The 24,061-nt window shown below is 37.1% G+C and overlaps 2 protein-coding genes across 7 annotated transcripts in view; one reads left to right on the forward strand and one right to left on the reverse strand.

Moving 5' to 3' along the window:
• TCP11L1 (t-complex 11 like 1) overlaps positions 1–6,298 on the forward strand; it is a 35,134-nt gene extending 28,836 nt beyond the window's left edge. For 3 of the 5 annotated variants that reach the window (XM_060018661.1, XM_060018664.1, XM_060018666.1), the window contains 2 exons: positions 850–1,029; positions 2,321–6,298. In XM_060018661.1, coding sequence (XP_059874644.1) covers positions 850–1,029; positions 2,321–2,544 — 404 coding nt within the window. In that variant the 3' untranslated portion in view covers positions 2,545–6,298. Of the gene's footprint in view, positions 1–849 lie in introns of all 5 variants that reach the window. The other 2 variants (XM_060018662.1, XM_060018663.1) reach the window with 2 other exon arrangements.
• Positions 6,299–6,411: 113 nt separating this feature from the next.
• The window catches only part of CSTF3 (cleavage stimulation factor subunit 3), a 70,977-nt gene continuing 53,327 nt past the window's right edge, over positions 6,412–24,061 (reverse strand). For both annotated transcript variants that reach the window (XM_060018659.1, XM_060018660.1), the window contains exons 9-21: positions 23,719–23,796; positions 22,762–22,924; positions 20,783–20,892; positions 20,047–20,163; positions 19,710–19,784; positions 18,170–18,313; positions 17,659–17,761; positions 14,817–14,886; positions 11,934–12,129; positions 9,625–9,778; positions 8,796–8,890; positions 8,592–8,652; positions 6,412–8,145 (exon numbers count right to left, since the gene is read on the reverse strand). In XM_060018659.1, coding sequence (XP_059874642.1) covers positions 7,943–8,145; positions 8,592–8,652; positions 8,796–8,890; positions 9,625–9,778; positions 11,934–12,129; positions 14,817–14,886; positions 17,659–17,761; positions 18,170–18,313; positions 19,710–19,784; positions 20,047–20,163; positions 20,783–20,892; positions 22,762–22,924; positions 23,719–23,796 — 1,569 coding nt within the window. In that variant the 3' untranslated portion in view covers positions 6,412–7,942. The remainder of the gene's footprint in view (positions 8,146–8,591; positions 8,653–8,795; positions 8,891–9,624; positions 9,779–11,933; positions 12,130–14,816; positions 14,887–17,658; positions 17,762–18,169; positions 18,314–19,709; positions 19,785–20,046; positions 20,164–20,782; positions 20,893–22,761; positions 22,925–23,718; positions 23,797–24,061) is intronic.

The raw sequence follows: 24,061 nt of genomic DNA on the forward strand, positions 1-24,061 counted from the left end.
AGGCTTTGGAGAAGGAGGCTTAGGCTTCTTTCATGTGGGCTTATGGGAAAATCTAGATCACAAGCCAATAGTGCTGGAGTCTTCTTTTTTTAAAATAAATGTATTTATTTATTTATTTTTGGCTGTGTTGGGTCTTCGTTGTTGCGCACGGGCTTTCTCTAGTTGCGGCGAGTGGGGGCTACTCTTCGTTGTGGTGCGTGGGCTTCTCCTTGTGGTGGCTTCTCTTGTTGGGGAGCACGGGCTCTAGGCGCGCGGGCTTCAGTAGTTGTGGCTCGCGGGCTTAGTTGCTCCGTGGCATGTGGGATCTTCCTGGACCAGGGCTCAAACCTGTATCCCCTGCATTGGCAGGCGGATTCTTAACCACTGTGCCACCAGGGAAGTCCCTTTCTCTTCTCTTTTGAACTTGCATTTCCTGCTTTATTTTTCCTCCCACTTTTTATATGATCTTAAACAATGGCTAACGTTGGTCTCAGTGTGCCTTGCTCTTCTGAGAGCGGAACTTGGCAGCACCCTAATCTCCCCTTAATCGTTCATACATTTATCCTTGCTTTCCAAGTGTATTTTGGGCTTTGCCTGGTGTCCAGGCCTCATGGCAGGCACTGTGCTGGGTGTTGGGGAGAGAATGATGAACAGGATGAGCATGGTCCCACCCCGTGGAGCGGACCAGCTTTGGGGTGGGCGGGGGTACAGTACAAATGGGATGAATGTTCAGAAGTGGGAGGTGCCTCCGGATGGTCAGGGAAGACTTTCCCGAAAAGGTAATGTTTAAGCTGAAAACTGAAGCGTAAATAGAAACTTGTAAAGTCACCCTGACCAAGAAGCAAACAACTGCTTTCTTTTCTGTCGCAGATTCCCGAATCCTGACCTTCTTAGAAACCTACCTTGTCTCCAGTCATCAGAAGCCATTGCCCACAGCCCCAGGGGGATTAGGTCCAGTTCAAACAGAGCTGGAGGAAGTTGCCATTAACTTCGTGCGCCTGGTCAACTATAACAAGATGGTCTTCAGTCCCTACTATGATGCGATCCTCAGTAAGATCCTTGTCAGACCCTAACGCCTGTGCTCCCTGCAGCAGCAGTGTTACCCACTTGACCTGTTCTCAGCTGTAGTGTTGCTTTGGAAAATGGCTGCTTAGTACCTTTCTATTTAACAGCACTGATGCCAAAAGGAAGAGTATTGTGTATCACTGTTGAAAAGGCTTGTTTTGAGGGTTTGTGTTTATGAGTGCAAGTTTACAAATCAGAGAAGCTTTTCGTTATCGTGAGTTTTGTAGGTAGCACTCAGCTTTTGACGGGTGGACTGCCGTGTGTCTCCACCCACACCCTATCATGATCGTAGCTGCCTCGTCTCTCCCAGGAGCCTGGGACCTCTTCTGCCATCTGGCTCGCTTTTCTTTCAGACACCCAAGAGTATCTGACAGCCACCCCAGAGTGAACAGAACCAGGCCTTGATGCGTTTAGACCCTTGCCCGTCTCTTGCCCAGCCCAGCCCTCCTTCCTTCAGGTATTTTGTGTTGGAAGGACTTTATATAGTCTTACTGCCTCCACACACCTCCCGCACCCACTATTTATTGCCTTCTCCCTGCCTGGGCTAGCTGGAGCCCCAGAACCCTTTTGTTCTAGAGGAGAGTTATTTGATTTTAAAAAGCTTACTTGTTTATACAAAATTACTTCTGAGCCTGGATGATAGCAGTTATGGGATCTAGAGAAAGGAAAATTCTGTGACTTTTATGCCTTGAAAGTCAAGGAGAAATTTTTTTTTTAATATATGTTAGTGTAATATATAGAAGAGGACAGATGTCTGAAGTTCTTACTGAAAAGTTCACTCTGATACAATACATAGATGTATTGATTGGATTCGAATTCCAGCATTGGATTTAAGTGTTTGCAGGTAAAATAGCGTCAGCTCACTTATTTCTTGGATAACGAAGTTATAGGAGATCCCTGGTTTTTGAGCAGTATTTATTGAGGAACTTCAGTGACCAGAATTCCTGACATATCCTGTGACTGAAAGGGTAGCTTGGCTCTCACAGGTGACCTGTTCTGTTAAAAAAAATAAAATGTGCGCATGTGCCTGTGTGTATTTTAGACAGGGACATTTTGTTAGAAACAGAGCCATGAAGTTGTTGGGTGATCTCCAGTTCCCAGAATCATGCAAGGAATCCCTTCATTCAAGCCGATGAGCGCTGGGGTGGAGCTGGGGACAGCGTTGGGGAAACATCCACCCTGTACACTGTCTAGTGATGCGAGGCTTCAGAGGAGTGAAGGTTATACTGGGAATGTGATTTCTCCAAGTATTTGCTTCTAATATTTTTACTTGCAGTCAGAAATGTATGCTGGGTTACGTGGTCAGAGGTCATATTAATAAAGTTTAGGCTGAAGGACAAATCCTCCAAGGTTTCACTGGAAGGGGATGAAAGCTCGGTAAGTAGAACTTTTAAAGAACGAAATCACATCTTTTGTAGCTTATTCAATGAGGTCACCTCTGGAATTGTTTCTGGAGATAAGGCTGCTGTGGAATCTGTGCTCACTGGTTGTAGAGTATGAGGTTCCTGGGGGCAGCACTCTTGCTTGCCTCAGCCTCAGTGTTTGGGTCCCTCCCTCCGCAGCCAAGGATGCCGGAGAGGAGCGTTACCCTCACAGATGCAGGGTGGGTCACCAGCTCCTGCAGCCATTTTCCCTAAATCTCAAAGTTTCTTCATTTTGATTTCCTTTGTAAGAGTTAACTCTTAGGTGATTTTTTTCTTTCTTTTCCCTCATGGGTTCCTACATAGAGTGAAGTTTGAACACTTTGAAATCTTGATGCCTATATAACAGGGAGCTTCACAGACTCCTGTGGCCCCCACTACCTCAGTGTCCACTGGTGGAATTCTACAGAAGCCAGAATGAAGACGGCAGAGTTCAGAATCACAATATTCATATTGAATCATTTTGTTGCTGCTCTTTGAAGATAAGTGAGCTAGTTTTCTTCCTGGAATCTCATAGGATTATCACTAAGGGCCAGGAAAATTCATTTAGTTCATTTAGTCACTCAGGAAACATTTGCTAAGCATCTACTTAGAACTCCCCCCTACAGCTCTCCCTCCAAGACAGAAATAGCTTTGGCGTATAAATTATCCTTCAGAATTGAATTGGGTTATATACTGCATACTGATTGCATTTGATGTGGTTTCCTGCCTAACAGGTTTGTGGAAAACATGTCTTGTGGAAGTGCTGAGTTTATTGGGCACTAGTATTTCACTGCAGGTGGGTAGAACTGATTGCCTTGAGAGTTGGGTTGATATCAGCAGGTCAGGTAGATTTCTCTGATAGTCTCCTGAATGAATGAATGAATGAATGTCTAGAGCGGTGACTGCTGCCTTGTCAGCTCTCAACTGATTGGGTGGATTCTCACTCTACATATGTATATTTTTTAATCTTATTCTAAAGCAAGCTGTAAAATGTGATCGTTTATGTAGCCCTTTATAAATATACTTCAGGTCAGAGTTACACTGATATATCTTACTGATTAATGCAGTGGACAGGTGTGTAGGAATTTTTTTCTCTGTGAAGAGAAGTTATTAAAAAGTTTGACTCAATAGGCACATAATGTGCACATACTGGCTGACAATTCTGAATGGATTATTTAGCAGTTCTGTTTTTGTGGCTTATTTTACTTTCTCCAGAGTCTTAAGATACCTGGGAATAGAGCAGCCTACTTTCCTGGTGAATTTCAAAGGGAGGGAATAGGTGTTTGCTGTTTGATTTCCAGTGACATTTTGGCATGCCCTGATTTCTGTGTATAACATTTGTATTTCTTTTAATTTTGAGGCAGGGTGGTAGAGTGGAAAGACTGGGAGCTGTCAAGAAACCAGAGTTTTGATCCTATTTCTGTTACGTGATTAGCTCGAGCAAATCAGGACCCATTTCCAGTACCTATAAAATGAAAGGACTGGATTTAACCTTACAAGCCTTTCCAAGTCTGACATTCTGTAGTAAATCTGACTGGACTTAATAACTTAAGTAGACTGCAGTAGGATTGTGCAGAAAGTTCCTGATTTAGAGGAAGATCTGGGTTGAGTTTTTCCTCTGTTGCCTTCTTGCAAGGTTATGTGATGTTGGGCTAATCATTCTTCCTTGGGCTCTGTATTTTCACCCGTAAAATGAGCATACTCCTAACTCACACTTCCTGGGAGGATTAAATTTGATAATGGATATTAGAATGCTTTGTACATGCAAAAGGACTATGAATGACTTTATTAGCAACAAAGGAGAGCATATAACCCTGCCTGTAGGTGCATATCTGTTATCATGACAGATTCGACTGTTGGTGCCCAACCTCCCTTCAGTCAAGCACATTTTACAGGCCTGTAGGGAAGGTTTTCCTCCTGTCCTGTCCCAAGACTGTTATTTTCTTTTCTCATCTCTTCTGTGCTAGAGCTGCAATCTTACTTTTCGTATCTGCTGCCGTTCACTCCACCCCAGTGGTTTCTCCCCATTTCCACCTCTATATCATTTGAAGTAAATGAATGCATCAATGAACAAATGAGTGGATGACTGAATGGTAGTGGACGATGGGCTATGAAACTCATATTAAAAGGCACTATCTCATTGAAAACATAATCTAAATAAAGAATTACAGTGATGTTTGCAATTGTGTATTTATATTGGGTTTTATATTGTATACCTATTTTAATGGATTGCCTTTTTATTCACAGTATTCAAAGCAACTTCATGGGATGGGGGAGGGGAAAACCTTTAGGCCTAAAAGCCTCTATTAACCTATCCAATGTTCACTGACACTTTCAGAAAAAGCTAGAAGTGTCAGAAATCTGAACAGGCAGAATTTTACTTAAAACTGCCCCTAGTGTGGGTTTCTGTCATACTGTGTTGCCTTCTGAACTAATCTATAGGCCTGATTTGATGGAATGTCACTTAATTTAGTAATCAGATGTGTCTGGAGTTGGTAGCAATAGTCAGATTTCACCATTTTTGTGTTTGTTTTATCTGAACTAAGCATTGAGAACCTTTAAGTGCAACTTCTGACTTAAAAGCAACCTTAAAATCGAAGTAACACTTTTTTTTTCCTTTCTAATTCTTGTTGCCTCTGCTTTTTAAAGTACTGTCTGCTGTAAGCTCGAAGCAGAAATTTGGTCAGGGCTCAGACGGGGAAGAAAATTTAGTAAACTGAATTGGTTTTTTGGACTTTTATTCCCAGAGACTGGTAAGCTCACTTCTGTTGAATATTTAAGTTTTTACTTAGTAATGTGGTACCTGAGTTTTGTTACTTGGTATGAATTACCTTTCAAGACTTCTGAAATTTTTACTAAATGAAATATAACTTCACTTGCTGAACGTCACAGTCAAGTAAGAACTACCAACTTTAATGAAGTTTGCTTTGGGAACTGAAATGTAAAAACCAGAATTTATGAGAAGCCCGCTCACCGCAACGAAGAGTAGCCCCCCCCGCTCGCCGCAACTAGAGAAAGCCCACGTGCAGCAACGAAGACCCAGCGCAGCCAAAAATAAATAAATAAATTTATTTTTTTAAAGAAAGCATATCCAATAGAGGATTATAAAATTACCAAATAAATTAATAATTATTGCCCAAGGTCAATATGTTGACAAAAGTGGTATATTTTTTCATTCTTTTCCAGTGGTACAATTTGATCAGTTTTATATTTACTAGGTAGCTATAACCTTTTACTTTACTATGTGTGGCAACATAGGTAAAATCTCTCGTTCGAAATTTAGTGCTAAAAGCCAGAGTTTGACTGATTTTTGTTTAGGGAGCATTTATGGTCCTTAAATTTTATCCAGTTCTAGAATTGTGGGGAGATGCTGTCATTGTTTTTATAAAGAGGAAAGATATGGATATCTCTTGGTAATTTCTCTGGGTCCAGCAATATGGATATATGAGAGACCTTGGACACGTAGGACTGGCTATATATACCATGAGAGTCTGCAGATAGATTTCCAAAAATAATTTCAGATTTCTAACATCATGCTACTTGTTCACTGTGTTTACAAAAGGAATTATCAAACATTCAGACAAAATCATACTAAAAACTAAAAGTTCATATATATATCAGGTAGAACATTAGAAAATATTTTCTTAAGAAATAATCCTTTTTAAGTTTAAAGGTCATATAATTTCTAGGGGAAAAAGTCTTAGAAATGAATGTAGTAGGAGCAGTTGTAATACACATAATGGCCTTAACAGTCCTTAGCAGCACTTTTCCCCAAGGTAGGTAGGGGTGTACGTGTGTGTTTTCTTATTACAATGCTAAAAAAAAAAAAAAAAAAAAAAGGCATTTTTCCATACTCAATCACGTGGCTTTCTTTTGTCACATGGGAACACTGTTACAGACCATTACAGGTATTTGAAACCATTTTGTCTTCTTCAATACACTACCCAAGATAGCACTTCAGGAAAGATTCCATATCTCTATATTTTTAAGTTTATGCTATATGGTACTACTTATGCCTTTCAGATTGTGTTGTTGATAACCATGATATTAAAAAAAACCCCACACAGCTTGAAAATGATACTTAGGAAGATAACAAAATCTGAAGTAGAGGCAGCTGACTTTGTTTTGAGGAAATTTTTCTCAGCTTCACTGGGAAAATACTGGAGACATATGCTTGTGATCAACTTAGGTAAATATGACCTTGCTATGTATAAATTTATATAAGAAAGTGATTCAAGATAACCTTTTATTATAGGTTTTATAGAAATATTTGAAGCTGATATTTAATCACACTTGAATTCAAATTCTAAATTGTGTACCCATTGTGCAAAGATTGTCTCTTTATAGCCTTCGTACTTTTCCTCTTATTTCCTTCCTTATTTTTAGCTTTTATTCTGAATCACAATCCTTAGGCTCAACTAGTTGTTGGTCTAGTTTTCTAGAAATGAGTCAAGAGGAGGTAACGTTGCTAAAAAAGAGCAAAACTTAATTCTTTTAATTTTTATGGTAAGTTTTTGCTCACTGTAGCTAGTTTTTGGTTACTCGGCTGTAGTTTGCTTTAATGCTGTCTTTGTTTAGCTGATGAAAAAAATGTTCTTGAATACTGAGCACTTTTTGAAATATGTTTATGTGAGAGCAAGACAGTGAGTGGTTAAAGGAATTCCCATACTTATGTTGCTTTTAAGAGACATGAAAGATAAAATATCTCAGTTCTATCGCCCTCAGATTTAATTTGGGAAAAATGCATTCATATTTGAAGATTTCTAAAATGTTTAATTTGCCTCTTAAAAATGGATCTCTCATGTTTTCAAATAGTAGCAAAAAAGACCAGGAAAGGACAACAGTTAAGTGTATATATAGTAAATACAGGATGACTTTTCCTTACATTGTTGACCTTTAGTTTTAAACAGTATTGGCTAAATAACGTAAGTAGCTATTTCAGATAAAATCTGAATGAAAGCAGCAGCAAGAGACATGACTTTTTGAGATCCTTTTATTTTCTAAAGGATTGTTTTTTAAAATTTTAAACTACAAAACCGATTCCGTACATTCTGCCATAAATAAAACAAACAATAAGGCAGGACTCTACATAAGCAAACCAAGAACAGCTGTTGTTTTCAGAAAATGTGATAAAATGCTTTACAATCATAAACCATCCAGTTTTTAAAATAAAACTGTTGAAAACCCACAAGTCTTCAAGTGGTACATACAAGACACCCTTGAAGCGGGAACAAAATGTGGTTCTGCCACTTTGTACTCTTCTCACATTTTTGAAAACCTAATTTTTCTTAGAGCATAGGTCTGTTCCAAATCCTAAAATTCACATAGGTTGGTTGGTTTTTCTCAAGAAGCATATGAATAGAGGCACCAATGACAATACAACTTTGTTTCCAAGAACTTTGTAACAAAGCATTGTCTCTTTTAAACATATGACTTAAGAGGCAAAAGGAATCCTGGATAGGAGTTTTCTTTCTGAGGCAGGTTCTGTGCCTGCTTCACCGAATTCGCTTCTGCTGCCTTGCTCTGTAAATGTCATGAACAGGGGGAACGACAGCTCCCTTTTCCTCATCTTCGTCTGAATCTTCGTTGGGCCTTTTGACAGCCTTGGTGAGTACTGCATTACTTTCCACCGGGCCATTGCCTTCTACAGCTAGCTCTGGGGCTCCTCCAGTAATGATCCTCACAGCTTCTTCAACTGCTATTGAAGCAAAACAAAAAGGACTGTTGTTGGAGGATGTTTAGTATGCTACTGTGAAGGAATATGTGTGTACTACTTTGGATACTTTATAATTTTGTAGCCTCCTATTAGGAAATTCTGAGATAGTACTACTGATACTATTGAATAGTTAAATACAAAAAAGCTGCTGTTAAAATTAATAAAATTATTTTCATAAGCCAAACCTGATAGTGCATGTTCACATGAATAGAAAAGATACGCTTTTTATGATGTTTTTCTTAGAAGAATAAGAACATGAACAAGCCTCTCTGTACCAAAGAGATCCAAAGGATCCCTCCTAGGTGTCACTGTACTTCTGCAAGATGGCTAGCTGGTTTTGGAAACTTCAGTGCCAAAGAATGACAGTCTCTCCTGCCTAGGAAACAACAATGTGAATTCCACTCTAGTAACGGAGACTCATCACTTACTATTTGGTATCTTGCATCTTCGGAAAATTTCCATCAGTTCATCCACTTGTACAAAAGGACCCTATTTTGACAAAAAGAAAATTTAATCCCCAATAATCTGACAAAATAGCCCTACTTTGCATTTCCCATGATACAAGAGAAAAAGCACACAATTACTATAATTACCCATAGAGCAAATATCTATCATGAAAATAGTGAACAAACCTGGAAACAAATAGGAGGAGGGAGAAGTTTCATTAAAACAACTGCTGCAGGTGGTACTGGGAACACTCCACCAGGGACAGGGTGTAAGCCCGGAGCTGTAAAAGAAAGAAAAGTAGGAATCAAATGGGATGGAAGAGTTTCTGCACATGTAATGAACCAACATAAGTAATCTGTACATAAATTACTATGTACAAATAGTCATGTTGCTTTGTTCTGGGCATCTTAAAATGTTTTTAGTGCTTTATATGTTTGACCAAACGCAAGTGGGTGAGACAGTGAAAGCAGTCTCAACCCCATGGCCACTGGGAGGCAGAAAAGTAAACAAGTGACTTTGCATAAGGCAACCCAGGCGCTGAGCTAGTCAGTTTTTGTCAAAGATCATGCCTAAGCCTCACAAGTCATTTTTTCAGCAATCCCATTTAAAGTCAGTTACACAGTAACATATTTAATCATAAGGGCCCTGTTCAAATAGAATCCAGAGAGGCTACTACCCATTAGTAAGTATAAACGATACCAAATAACATCACCAAAGTAAGTTTCCAGCTGTGCAGGTAATCTGTATGTAGCAGCATTTCTGAAAACTGTCTTAAGTATCACTGCCAAAATGGGTTACTGCAATCTGGATCAATGAGGTTTTGTTTTTTTCTTTTTTAAGACATTTTAAACTCATCTTGGTTCAAAGATTACAGCCAAACCACCTGTCATAGTGACCCTGAGTCTAATTATTAACCTACAATGGAAAGGTCACATTACTTTGCCCCCCACACCTCTCCAGTTAAACCAACAAACAAACTGAGGTCTCAGTACTGGATCTAAAGTCATGGCTTACGTGCTAAATGTCGTGGCTGAAATGGAATCATCTGCTGAGTGTCTGGTTTAGGGTATTCTGGTTTTCTATCCACTTCATCTTTCAGAACAGGCACTATAGAAGGAGCTACAACTGGGTCTGGAATTATAGCTGCTAGCTTAGCACGGGAGACATCCTGAAAATGCAGAACAGAAGAATCCTAAACCTGAAAAAGGGACTTATAGAGTATAACTGTGCAATTCTACAATCTTGAGGATACACTGTGAATAACTGGGTTAAAACCATAGAGAGAATGGAGAAAGATAAGCGAGAACTTCCATGACAGTAAAGGTTGTTAACAAGGAAAGCTAAAGGGCTGTAAAGACCAGTGTTAAGAATCATTAGACTCAGTGTCGCCAGGTGGGACACTTGTAGGATAGAGACAAGCTTTTGTAGGTAATACATACCAGGTAGAGGTGGGGTAATTTGGAAGAAAATCTGCGGTTTTAGATATTTTCCTGATAACTCCCTTCCACTAAAATTGAACATCATCTACGAGGTTCTCTAAGTGAAGAAGCTGGATTAAGTAAGGTGCTGTTTCATGAAACCTAACATAAAGCTTATCATCACTTACATTAGTTCATAAGATTTTGCTAATGAAATGAAAAATTACTCCCAAAATACTGTTATAGGGGGGAAGGAATGTTTGTTGAGCAACCACTATTTGTCAGTTTTTGCCATTTATTCCCTCTCTGAGGAGGCAAATAGTAACACCTCCATTTTACAGAAGAAGCTGACACTCAAAAGAGGTTCTGCTGTCTCCAATGTTAGATGGCTAAGAAGTAGAGGATTTGAGAGCACAGGCCTCTCTGACCTCACACCCATCCAGTCTTCTTTTCAGTGTCCCAGCAATGCCTGCCAGAGCTGAAAGCAACCCTCTGAGATATGTCAAAGGGAGCAACATGCTACCTCTTAAAGAGGCCCTATCCCAGAGAAGTTCCTCTGCTACAGGTAACCAGTGTCAATCTGTCTAAAACCAAAAGAGCCTCTTTTGCCACCATCAAGGGATATAAGAGAATTTCATATTCTCAGAGTTTGCTCATATGCATTTGGTGGCAGATCTAAATGAGTATGCCTACTGGGAATTACTTTTTTTTCTTTCTTTCCCTCTCTCACTTATGTGTGACACACAAAAGTATAATAATCCTTTCCAAATAAAAGAACAGAAACGAATACAAGATGGAAAATTCATATTCAAGAAGTAGTTCTACTTAGTAAGATCTTTTCATTAACTTCCTTAATTTCCATTTTCATCTTGGCAAAGTTGAAATAGCCTAAAAATTCCACATAATCTTCAAATGTCTTTGGCTTTTCATTAAGAAGTAGTTAAACCAGAAGCAGAACCTGCTGATCCCTGAGCAGTAACCCCTTAGTTCAGAATAGGAACATGGGGCTGGCACACAACTGGAGCTTCCATTAATGAAAAGGTCTGAAGTTTATTTTAATCTGGTTTAGCCAGTGAGACCCAGGCTAAAAGAGGGCAGTGAGGAAATACAGAGTGATGGTGAGGAACATCCTAATGCCGGCTGGCTTAAGGGGACCAATCGAGGACTCTTGTGGATATAGCTTCCCTTTGGGCTTCCATCTTGGTCTGTCTTTGTTCACATGACACAGAAAAATCAAGAAATGATAGAACAATGGTCTTCTCAGAAAGGGCTATTTCTAGGAGTGTGTAAACATTAATCTTTCCCTTTGGCCTGAATGAGTTCAGGTTCCATATTTGTTTCCTTATGACTCAGTAGTCCAAACAGAAGAGTTCCATTCCTAGATAAGCCAATTTCCTAAAGGACCCCACTGAAGGAGCCCTGTTTTAAAGATACAAATCCTTCAAGGAACTTTATGGATTTAATAAGCTATAATGTTTCTTCATTATATCTACAAAATATATAGCAGGAATTACTATATATGATCTCCTGTCAAAACACACACATCAGTCTTAAGAGCTATTAGAGAAAAACTAACCTAAGTGACATTCAGATTTTCTTTTGTTTTTCTTCCTTCACCCACCTCCTCCATCTGCCCACAAGACATAAGATATAAGGCATTAACAATTTCCAGGAAAGAAAGTTTGTTAAATCTCATTTTAATTCTCATTTTGTTCAGTATTGTTGATAGTCAATATTTCACAAACCCAAGGAAAATCCCTGAACTTTTTTCTATTCTTCAAATCTATTCTAAAGCTCGATTAATTTCTATTTCAGAATTTACTTTAGAGTGAAGTTTATCCATGAACTATTCTAAAACATTAGGAAAGTAAAGACACTACACACATCTTGAGCCCAAGTACATACCTTATACCCAAGCGCTTTTAGTTCACTTGCAGAGCAAGGATATAAATCCATGAACTTGTATCTATCTACCAGTAAAGCTGTTTCTTTGCCTTCATATTCTTCTTTGAATGCTGTAAACCGTCTTTTCTCCACTTTGAGTATACTAGCTAGATCACCAATATTACTTTCAAAAGCTAAAAATCGGGCCCAGATTTCTCTGTAAGAAAATAAATATAATCAATACTTTACTATTCTGGGTTTGAGGCTTACAAAAAATCTTTAAGTTCCCTTCCTCCCTTTTTTTTTTTAAATTATACAAATCTCTCTTTTTGTTATTATAAAGATTTCCAAACTTCAGAAAAATATAGTAGTATAGTGAATGCCTATATACCATAACCTAGATTTAATCATTATTAATACTTTGCCATATTTGCTTCATCTTGTTTTTGCTTAAGTATTTGAAAGTAAATTACAGTCATCATAACCCTTTACCCTAAATACTTTCATATTTAAGGCTTTTTTTTTGAGTTTTTACTTATTTAGCATACCTTCCTATCCTTTGTGGCCAATAAGAGAGACATTTACACTAGAGAGAGTAAACTCTAGGTGGAAGAGTTGAAGAAGGAACCTAGACAGATTTCCAGTTTCTCCTGAATAATGTGGCTTCACCATTTTGGAGTCGCATGAATTAAAATGTAGAATACATTCTTGGGGCAACATATGAATAAAAATATATTTTGAAATCTAACATGCTCTCTATTTTTTCCCATTAATACGGATCGTTGGGGACAAATTTGTGCCTCACCACTTTTCTAACAGCCAAAATTAATTCTCTTAAGACTCTACTTAGAGAGTAAGTAGATATCAGTAAGGCTTACTTAATACATACTTACTGATACTTAAATATCAGTAAGGCTCATGCAGCTCAATATCAAATAAACAAACAACCCAGTCCAAAAATGGGCAGAAGACCTAAATAGACATTTCTCCATAGAAGATATACAGATTGCCAATAAACACATGAAAGGATCCTCAACATCACTAATCATTAGAGAAATGCAAGTCAAAACTACAATGAGGGCTTCCCTGGTGGCACAGTGGTTAAGAATCCACCTGCCAATGCAGGGGACACGGGTTTGAGCCCTGGTCCAGGAAGATCCCACATGCCGTGCAGCAGCTAGGCCCATGCGCCACAACTACTGAGCCTGCGTGCTTCAACTACTGAAGCCCGCATGCCTATAGCCCGTGCTCCGCAACAAGAAAGGCCACCGTAGTGAGAAGCCTGCGTATCGCAACGAAGAGTACGCACAACTAGAGAAAGCCCACATGCAGCAACGAAGACCCAACACGGCCAAAAATAAATAAATGAAATAAGTTAATTAAAAAAAACTTTAAAAAAAATCTACAATGAGGTATCACCTCACACCGGTCAGAATGGCCATCATCAAAAAATCTACAAACAATAAATGCTGGAGAGGGTGTGGAGAAAAGGGAACCCTCTTGCACTGTTGGGGGGAATGTAAATTGATACAGCCACTATGGAGAACAGTATGGAGTTTCCTTAAAAAACTAAAAATAGAACTATTATATGACCCAGCAATCCCACTACTGGTCATATACCCTGAGAAAACCATAATTCAAAAAGAGTCATGTACTACAATGTTCACTGCAGCACTACTTACAATAGCCAGGACATGGAAGCAACCTAAGTGTCCATCGACAAATGAATGGATAAAGAAGTTGTGGCACATATATACAATGGAATATTAGCCATAAAAAGAAATGAAATTGAGTTATTTTTAGTGAGGTGGATGGACCTAGAGTCTGTCATACAGAGTGAAGTAAGTCAGAAAGAGAAAAACAAATACCATATGCTAACACATATATGTGGAATCTAAAAAAAAAAAGGTTCTGATGAACCTAGGGGCAGGATAGGAATAAAGACACAGACATTGAGAATGGACTTGAGGACACGGGGACGGGGAAGGGTAAGCTGGGACGAAGTGAGAGACTGGCATGGACATATATACACTACCAAGTGTAAAATAGATAGCTAGTGGGAAACAGCTGCATAGCACAGGGATATCAGCTCGGTGCTTTGTGACCACCTAGAGGAGTGAGATAGGGAGGGTGGGAGGGAGACATAAGAGGGAGGAGATATGGGGATATATGTATAGCTGATTCACTTTGCTATAAAGCAGAAACTAACACACCATTGTAAAGCAATTATACTCCAAAAAAGATGTTAAATAAATAAATAAATAAATAAATAAATGTCAGTAAGCACCTTTGTAGTAAAGTAATGCACTGAGTTCCTATTATATACTAGGTAGAGGACTATCACAAAATTCCTATACTGGTAGACATTATTGCTACTTGACAAGAACGTAAGGATTGGCAAGAGTGAGGAAATATGCCCAAGGTGTAGTTGCCTGAGCTGGAATTTGAACCCAAGACTCCAAAGCCTTACTACTTTCACTGTACCACTATACCATATTGTTCCTCCTGTAAAACTGACAGAGTCAAAACCATAAATCAGGGATATAATTTGTCAAACAAATTTTCATTTTGTCAGAGTCTTTGCTCTCGAGTAAGAAGTAAATATTTCAGAACTCTTCTCGTTTGTTCATATAAATTTCTAGGGATATATAGCAAGGTATATTAAAATATTTAATAATAAATTGCTAAGGCATCTCGCAAAATAATCCTAGTCAGTATGCAAAAATTTTTTTTAACAAATCTTAAACAGGTATGAAAATATGGCAAGGCAGGCATTTGTAAATTAAGCTTCAAGAGAGAAGGGAAATTTCTCCTGGAACGTATAGTCACAACAAGCAAATGTTCATCCCATAGACCACAATTCAAATATTAGAACCCGACCAGTAAGTTTTCAAAATGGCTTACCCAGACTTCTCAGGTGGAAGACTTCCAGATGTTAAAACTCGTTCAAACAAAACTCGAGTATTATTGTCCTCTAGGATATTAAAGAAGATTTAAAATATTTTTAAAAATTCAGTTTTATAATTAAACAATGCATTATCTCATTTAATCCTCACAAAAATCCTATGCAGAGAGATCTAACTATTATCACACCCAATATTTATAGATGAGGAAGCTTGAGGTTCAAAAAGATGAAGTGAGTTGATGTGGCTCACAGTTACTGAGTAACAGAGCCGTAACTAGAAGCCAGGTCTTTTTACCTCTAGTTTAGCCCTCCTTCTATAGTATAGTGTAGTTGTAATGTCAAACAATTTATAAGTGTGATATCTGAATCGGGTATCTCATTTTTTTTTAAATAATGAAAATTGCATACTTGTTGACATTATAAGCATCAAACTATTGATATTTTTTAAATACACTGAATGTGGAGGATGACAAGCTCAAATTTAGATATTTGATTTTCTTATTTTGCAGTACCAGGACTACTCTATATTTAACTACTTTAAATTCTTATATAGGTACCATATCTAGATTGGTAGATAAATATGCAAATGGAAAATGAATAAGAATGGTCACCAGAGGTGGATTAAAATTTAAGAGTCTCGGGAGGTCTGTAGTTGGAAGTGGAAAATGACACTTCTTGCTAAGCTCTAAGGGATCTATTAAAATTTAAGAATCTAGTAGTAAATTTACTAACACTCTTTGAACTGCATATTTTAAATGGGTGCATTTATGGTATATAAATTATGCCTCAATAAAACTGTTAAAATCCAACAGAGTAGTTGGCTTTTACTGCCGCAGGGCAGTTATTCAGTTTTACTACATGTCCATAATATGCAAAGTCAAACCAAGAGATTACATGTATTGAACCAAAGAAGATGGCACCATATTCATGGCTTTCATCTTCAACTTAACATACTGTACTTAAAGAAATAAGTAAATCCTGCATTTTATTCTTTTAGCTTTATTCCAAGCTTTGCTCCAGACACACTTTTTGCCATTCCACATAACTTTCCACTGCTTATTACATGTTGTGTTCTCCTGGAATAATGCATTTTCCTGTATCTTTAGGAAAACGATTACTTATCCTTCAAGACCCATCTCATCCTGCCTTCTCTCACCCTCTAGAACAGCACTATCCAATAATTTAAATTTGCTGCTAGCCACATTTAAAAGAATAAAAACAAACAAAAACAAAATAAAAATATAAAAACAGGTGAAATTAATTTTATTTTATTTAACCTAAATATCTAAATTATCATTTCAACATGTAATCAATGTGAAAAATTATTAAGATATTTTACATTTCTTTTCTACTATCTCTTTGAAGTCAGTATGTATTTTAACTTACACCACATCTCATTTTGGCCTAGCCACAATTCAAGGGCTCAAAACTTAGTAGTCTAGTGGCTACCATAATTGCATAGCACAGCTCTGGAACTTAGATTACACGCTCCTCTCTGTGCTTCCAAAGTAATTCATTCAGGGCTCTATTACAGAATTTAGCACATGCTTTTCATGACTGCCACCATCAGCTTAAATAGTTAACGTTTATTGTATGCTTACCACATTCCATATATAAGTCAAATACATGCAAAAGTTCATTTAATTATCTCAACAGTCCAATGAAAGGTACTCTTATTATAACCATTCTGCAGATGAGAAATCTGAAACACCATTATACACCTAACCCCAGAATTTATGCCACAATTAAGAATCAAATGATGATGCAATTATGTTTACACATCTGATTTCCCCAGGAGAATACTCTGAGGGTAACAATGGAGTCCTATTCTTGTATTTCCAGACCTTACTAACCAAAGCTACTGAATAAATGATGGGTTGATGAATAAACAAACTAAGACACTGATTTTAGAAGATGATAATGCTGACATCAGAGTTCATCCTCAATTTTAGAGTAAAATATTGTACATCTTAGTAACTATTCTAAAAAATCAAGCAAAACAATATAAAACTGGTAAGGAACATTCATTTCATACAAGAAAATTATATGAAAATTTTCTTTAGCCTCAGCTCAAAAGTCTTAAATGCTCCACTGTCTCACTTTTTGGAGTTAAGCCCTTTTCCAGAAAGTAGAATCACTAAGCTGAAATATAAAATCATGTTTAAGTTTTATTCTTTTCTACTATTTAGGTATACAGAATGCTACATTTTTCTAAAATATCATTAAAATCACTAATATTTACCTGTGATATCTAATTTACATCTAATTATTTACATGGCACATAATTTCATATTTCTTTCTTAAATCAGTTTTTAAACCAGATCATTTTTAGTCAAGAAATTACATATCCTGGACTGTGGTTAACTACACTAAATAAGATACATACATAAATATACAGATCCTCTAGCCTAGTGCCTGGTATAAGGTAGGAACTCAATAAAAGATGGTCATTATTATTACAACAAAATAGGAAAATAAAGATGCTTATAAACATAATGTTTCCTTTGAAATATCTTCCCCAGTAGCCTCAAAGCAGTTTACTACTTGGGCATCTTTGAGTTTTCGTGGCTAGAGATTTGTGGCTTTACCCTATTACTGTTGGGACTTTGATGCTAAATTAAAGACCATTCTGCAGAATCAAAAGGCATCAACCATTATACAATAAGTATAAATTCATAGTTGACAGGCCACAAATATTTGAGTGCCTATCAAGTGCCTGGTTCTGGTGTGATGACAGAATATAATACACTTGAGAAAGAAAAAAACCCAGCAACATAATTTCAGAGAATGACATTGATGGTTTAATATTAAGTAACCATTACAGATCTAGAATCTACTTACCATTGAGGTGAGAAAGATAGTCAATATAGGCCAGGACATATTCTGGAATGTCTCCATATTTCTTTAGCCCCAGCTCAAAAATCTTAAAGGCAACAGATTTGTCCTAGAAGTAGAGAGGAAACTACTGATTTCCATGCAGTGTCAGACAAGATACTCAAAGAATATTAAAACTATAACATCTAAATATGACAAGGTATATTAAGAATTAAAATGGAGATTAAAATTATGTTAAGTAAAAATTACAGAGCTAAAAACCATTCAAGGGGATTCAGATTCATAAATATGGAGTTTAATAAGGTATAAACTAACAGGCAGAGTAGCCCCCACTCGCTGCAGCTGGAGAAAGCCCACGTGTAGCAAAGAAGACCAACGTGGCCAAAAAACCAGATAGATATAAATAAATAAATAAATAATAAAACTTAATGACAGAAATTAGGACTGCCTTTCTTTTAATTAATTTATCTCATATGAAGGAAATTATTTTATCTTTATATTTTATTTGAGGACTTACCTTACTACAATAATACTCCATGAGTGCTGCAGTAACATAGACATGGTGGCGGGTTCTGGTATCTTCTCTTGCTTTTTTAAATATCATTCTTCCAGATTTAATACCTTCTGCTCTTCTTGCAAATTTCATATATTGGATATATACCTACACAAAAAAAGTATTTGTTTTCTACAGACTAGGCAAAACGTGAACACTGTAGCATCCCATACAGGTTCACCTTACTTCAGTACTAACACGTTTTGCTGTATAAGGAAGCAATTTTGAATACTTGAGAAATAAAAAAGATTATAGATAGTGTACTATTTAAATCCACAAGCAAATTTTTTCTGGTATTAAAGACGTGCAAATTAGTATTTTAATTGAGATATAATTCACATAGCACAAAATTCACCCTTTAAATGTATAATTTAACGATTTTTAGTATGTTCACAAGGTTTTGCAGTCATCACAATTATCTAATTCCAGAACATGCAAATTAAATCTTAAGGAAGGAATAAAAGTGAAAATACTAGAAAACGCTAGTATTTCTTGATTTATTACTTTTAAAAGCCCACTAGTCTATTTCCTAAAGACCATATAATGTAACTTTATTGATAAACTATTTGAGTCATTTTATACTTAGCACCTACAGAGTGCCCAACACATGAGTATGCAGTATTTGTTCAATGAAAAAACATCTCTGGACTGTACACAGGGTGACTATGAGCAGGGTCCTGATTTGCTCAGTTTTGATGATGTCAAACTACATTGCCCAGTTTAGACAGATGAATAGATGGATGAATGAACTATGAGTTCCTTGAGGAAAGGAATTTTACTTATGTGTCATTATACTGCTGGAATCTAGCACAGTGCATAGCACAGATCAGTTTGCTAAATGAATTTTAAAATGATGACTAAATGCAAGCAATTAGAGCAGTGGAATCCCATGATAAACAGACAAAAAAAGGAGTATAGCTGTAGTTGACTTGAGGCAGAGGGTCTAGAGCCCCACGCATCGGCCCCTCCCCTTCCCCTCCCACTGAAAGAGCTCTGCTGCACTTTTGCAGAAATTCAGGGCTTTGAAAACCACAATTACAGAGTTGAATTCAGGATAAAGTGAGTTCTTGTCCAACTGCTTCCCAGAATGTTGGTTTCTCCTGCCTCCATTTATTTAAAAAGAAATATTTATTAAGCAACAATTATGTGGTATTCAAGCCATGCTCACAAGGAAGGTGTTAGAGAAAGCCCCACTGTGGCTGGTTCATAGCGCTGCACTTACAAACAACAACAGAAGAAACGAGCAGAGAGCAGATCTGCAATTGTCGGGCTGGGAGACAGGGAAGGGGTGACTACAAGGGGGTCACATGAGGGAATTTCTGTGGGGTGGTTGAAGTGTTTTGTATTTTAATTGTGATGGTTGTCCCATAACTCTATGTTATTGGTCAAGATTCATAGAACTAACAATTCGATAAAAACAGTGAATTTTACTTTATGTAAATTAATTTTTTTTTAAATTAAAGCAGACTGCAAAAGTGGGAAAGAGACTTGTAAAGTTACTTACCAAGGTGGGGTCAATATCCTCAATTGCCAGAAGTCTGTTATATATACTGTGAACTTTCTCATACTTCATGCGACTCTAAGGTGGTAGAGAAGAAGTGGATATAAATATATATTCATAAACAAGCAGCATTTGAGCTCTGAGGAATCCAGAGGCTGCACCCCACAAAGGCATCTGCTTTGAGCATAAATATATAATGAGCTAAGGACTAATAACTGTTCATTCTGCATTATCTCTGTCTTCCAAAAGTAATATGCCTGGCAAAGAAGCAGCCAGAAAAAAAATTCAGTGCTGCAGTAAAAAATCCAATTACAAGAAAGTTCTAAATATTTTAACTCACCTCTTCATAATCTGCATATGCAAAATAAAGAAGCATATTCTTCTTTAATAAAGTGCTTATGGCTCTTTCATATATATTAGCAGCTTCATCACTAAATAATTTGGCATTATTCATATCCTAGGAGAGAAAAAAGAAAGCTCACTTACAATAATTTCAATAAAGCTGAAAGAGAATAAAACACACACTCATATGTTTATACCTATGGACACATGCATTTCTGGATTCTTAAGAAATCCTAGGGACTTCCCTGGTGGTACAGTGGATAAGACTCTGTGCTCCCAATGCAGGGGGCCCAGGTTCAATCCCTGGTCAGGGAACTAGATCCCACATGCATGTCACAACTAAGAGTTCACATGCCACAACTAAGGAACCCTCCTGCTGCAATTAAGGAGCCCACATGCTGCAACTAAGACCCGGTGCAACCAAATAAATAAATAAGTAAATAAATATAAAAAAAAAATTCCAAAGACTTTTCCCATTATTTTAACATAAAGAAGAATCATAGAAGTACTCTAAATGATTCATCACTTTAATACATTAAAGAAGAGCCACTATATTTTAATTCTGACTAAGGTAGTCTAATCATATAAGAGGGTCACTAAGAGTCATAGTGACATAAGATTAAAATTTTCAATACCTACACTTCATTACCAAAATTCAGTGCTATACTTTTAGCAAATTATTGCTATATCAAAACCATGAAAAGACCAAAAGGGAGAAACAAATAAATACTCACTCCTTTCTCTGCTAACAGTTTACTTGACTGCTCAAGATACTGGGCAGCTTCATACCAAATATCAGGGTGATGGCCCAGCACAAGCAGGCACTGTTCATAAGCAAACATAACTAAGGGAAGACATTTGCAACATTCAATTAGAATAAATATTATTTACAAAACTATCAATACAAGCATCACAACTCAATTTATAGGCTAAGACAGAGCCCTCAGTAATGAATGATAATTGGAAATAAAAAAACTTCAGTGATTTCTGGCATTATCATCCACCCAAACCCCATCCATTCATCATTTATTAAATTAATATTTATTGAGTACCAACTATATGCTAGGGAATGTGAAAGACACTGTGAATATACCAGTAAATAAGACTTCCTATACTCAAGAAGTCTGCAGTATAGTGGGAAGATCGATATTAAGAATGCAGTTATGGTAAGTGATAAGTATTATGATGAGGAAAGTAGAGTGTACTCTTGAAACTTACAGCAGCAGGACTTAACATAGTTTAGAGACTCAAGAAAGGTTTCACTAAGGAACATATCTAAGTGAAACCTGAAGAAGGGGTAGAATCTGGTCAGATGAGAGAGTTAAGTAGAGGCAGTAAGGACAGGAGTAGATACAAAAATGGTGTAGGCAAAGGAAACAGTACTTGCAAAGCCCTCCAGCTGAGAGAGCAAGGCAAGATTGAGGAATTTTTTTTTTTAAGTTCCAAATTCTAGTTCTGACAGTGCCAGAGTAGCCTGTATCAGACTAACTCTCCTGAAAAAAAAAAAAAAACATAAACTGAAAAATACAAAAAGGAACTGTTTAAAGGCACTAGAGAATGACCAAAAGAAAAAGAAACTGGAGAGGACTGAGCCCTTAAAAAATTGGAATCATACTAGGTGAGATATATATTTAATATGGCTTTTTCCCTCAAGTGCAAACCCCTATGTGTATAGTTCTGGGATAGCTAGAACTCAAGCCAAATGCTGAAGTCTTACTGGCTTGAGGTAAGTAACATGGAGTTCTGGGTTACAAGAACAGCTGGAAATTAAGGGGGAAGATCCCCCAAAAGAGAGCCACAGAAGGTGGAGGCTGAAAATCTGGGCCTAATGCCCTCAAATCTTCAACTGGCTCTAAAATAGACATACACAGGAAAGAATACAAACAGCCAGAGCAGAAAGCAAAGCTGAAAGAGCTGGATAGATATCTCATCAGCTGCCCACTGTAATGGAGACCAAGTCTGGAATCTGAGTCCCATCAAGTTAAGAGAGTCTGAGTAAACACCTTGAACTTTCCATTATATCTTGGGAGTAAAGACTATATCCCAGGACTAAGAGATTTACTGTGAGATGAAGGCCACTAACAGAGACTCATCCTAACAGTGTAAAACCAAGCCTCCACAAGGTCCAGGAGACCTGCCAGTAATTTAACTCCTTGCTAAAAGAAAACTCAACATTCTTCCGAGGAAGATAACAGAATCTAGTCTTTACTATGTATCATTTACACATCTGTACAATGTCCAAAAAATTTTTTTAAATGTCTAGACTTGTGACGAAACAAAAAATGTGACCCACAGTCAAGAGGAAAAGAAATCAACACCACAATGGCTCAGATGTTGGAATTAGCAGACGAGGATTTTATAACTATTGTTATAAAAATGTTCAAGGATATAAAGAAAAAGATAGTATTGGCCATGGAATCTTAACAGAAAAAGGAAAATTATAAAAAACATAAAAATTTCTAGAATGGAAATTTATACAACTGAAAAGTAGAATATTTGAAATGAAGAATTCACTAGATGGGCTCACCAGCATATTGGATATGATAAAGCAAAGGTCAGTGAACATGGAGACAGATCTATAGAAATTACTGAATCTGAAGAACATAAGAGAAAAAAAGACTGGGAGTAAAAAACAGCCTCAGTAACCTATGGGATAATATCAAGTGGCCTAACATACACATAATTGGAGTCCCAGAAGGGTTAGTCTTGTTACCTCTTTTAGTTATGAGAGTCTGATCTTCTGTACGAAGAGGGTTGCTCTTTTCCCACTGTATGTATTTCTTCCACATATCTACCTGCTGAGCTTCTTGAGGAGTATTCTGAGGAGGCACTGAGGGAGCATTGCGGTCCAAACCTTTCATTACTGTCTCATATTCCTAGACAACAAGTATTTAGAATTCTGTGGTAAGCTGAGGAACAACTCAGATGTATGAAATGGAGTTGATCTGTTTGGAATACTTTGTTCAAAATGCCTAGTTTTTCCAAATACTACTTTGTTAATATAACCTAAAAACTATTTAAGAGCAGGAATAAAGATAACAGAAGATTACCTACCCAAGAAGAGGTTCCCAGGACTGGGTGAACAGAACAGCCCTGGGCCCTCTCTGGAGGTGATCTAGGAAGTCACTCTTCAGGACAGAGGAGTTGACAGATCAACATGACTGATGATCTGGTGGCACTGTTACTGCCACCTTTGGAGAAATGATCTGTCTTTTAAAATTTCAATCGTTCACAGTCTAGGCTATTTTCCCTAACTTCTAACAGTGTCAACGAATGGAAAGTTATGTACACAAGACAAAACTCGGTCCCTGAGAGCTATGTCATTAGACCACAGATTATTACAGTATTCGGATATGTATGAGCTGACAGGAGGGATGGATAACAACTACTTGATCAATTCTAAGTAGAACTTTGTCTCTATGACCTCTGTTTCTATATTTTAAAAAATAATTTCTTCCAAAATTGATTTATTCTATTTTGTCCTTTAACATGTCTGTAAAGAGGTATTTTGCTTCAAATAATCACCTGCTCAGACAACGTAATTAATTGTCATTAGTTAATACTGCTAATGATTGAAAATATTAAGAGTAATAACAGATAAAAAAAGCGCCTGTGTAAATAACATACTCACAACAAACAATATAGTAAGTGTCCTGATAGAATTCCATACCTTTGCTACCCGCCTAGCATTCATGTAATCCCTACTCCGATCTTCAATCATTTTTTTAGCTAAATGAATATTGATACCCTAAGGAAAAAAAAAAGAAAAATGCATATTATTTGAAAATTAAATATATTTTAATGTTAGCATAATATAGTATATTCATTTGCTAAATTACTTTAAAGTGTTTAAGAGGCTTTTTGGTTAGTAAAATAAAGGTTTGATCACATTATACGCTTAAGAGATGAAGGAGGCTCTGCCTATGTGTTATGAGATGGCAGTAAGTTTCCATATGTCAGGAATTTCTAAAGAGAGGGAATGATTTGGAAAGGACCAATTATTTCACATAAAA

Source organism: Delphinus delphis, chromosome 8 (genome assembly GCF_949987515.2).
Source record: "Delphinus delphis chromosome 8, mDelDel1.2, whole genome shotgun sequence".
NCBI lineage: Eukaryota > Metazoa > Chordata > Mammalia > Artiodactyla > Delphinidae > Delphinus > Delphinus delphis.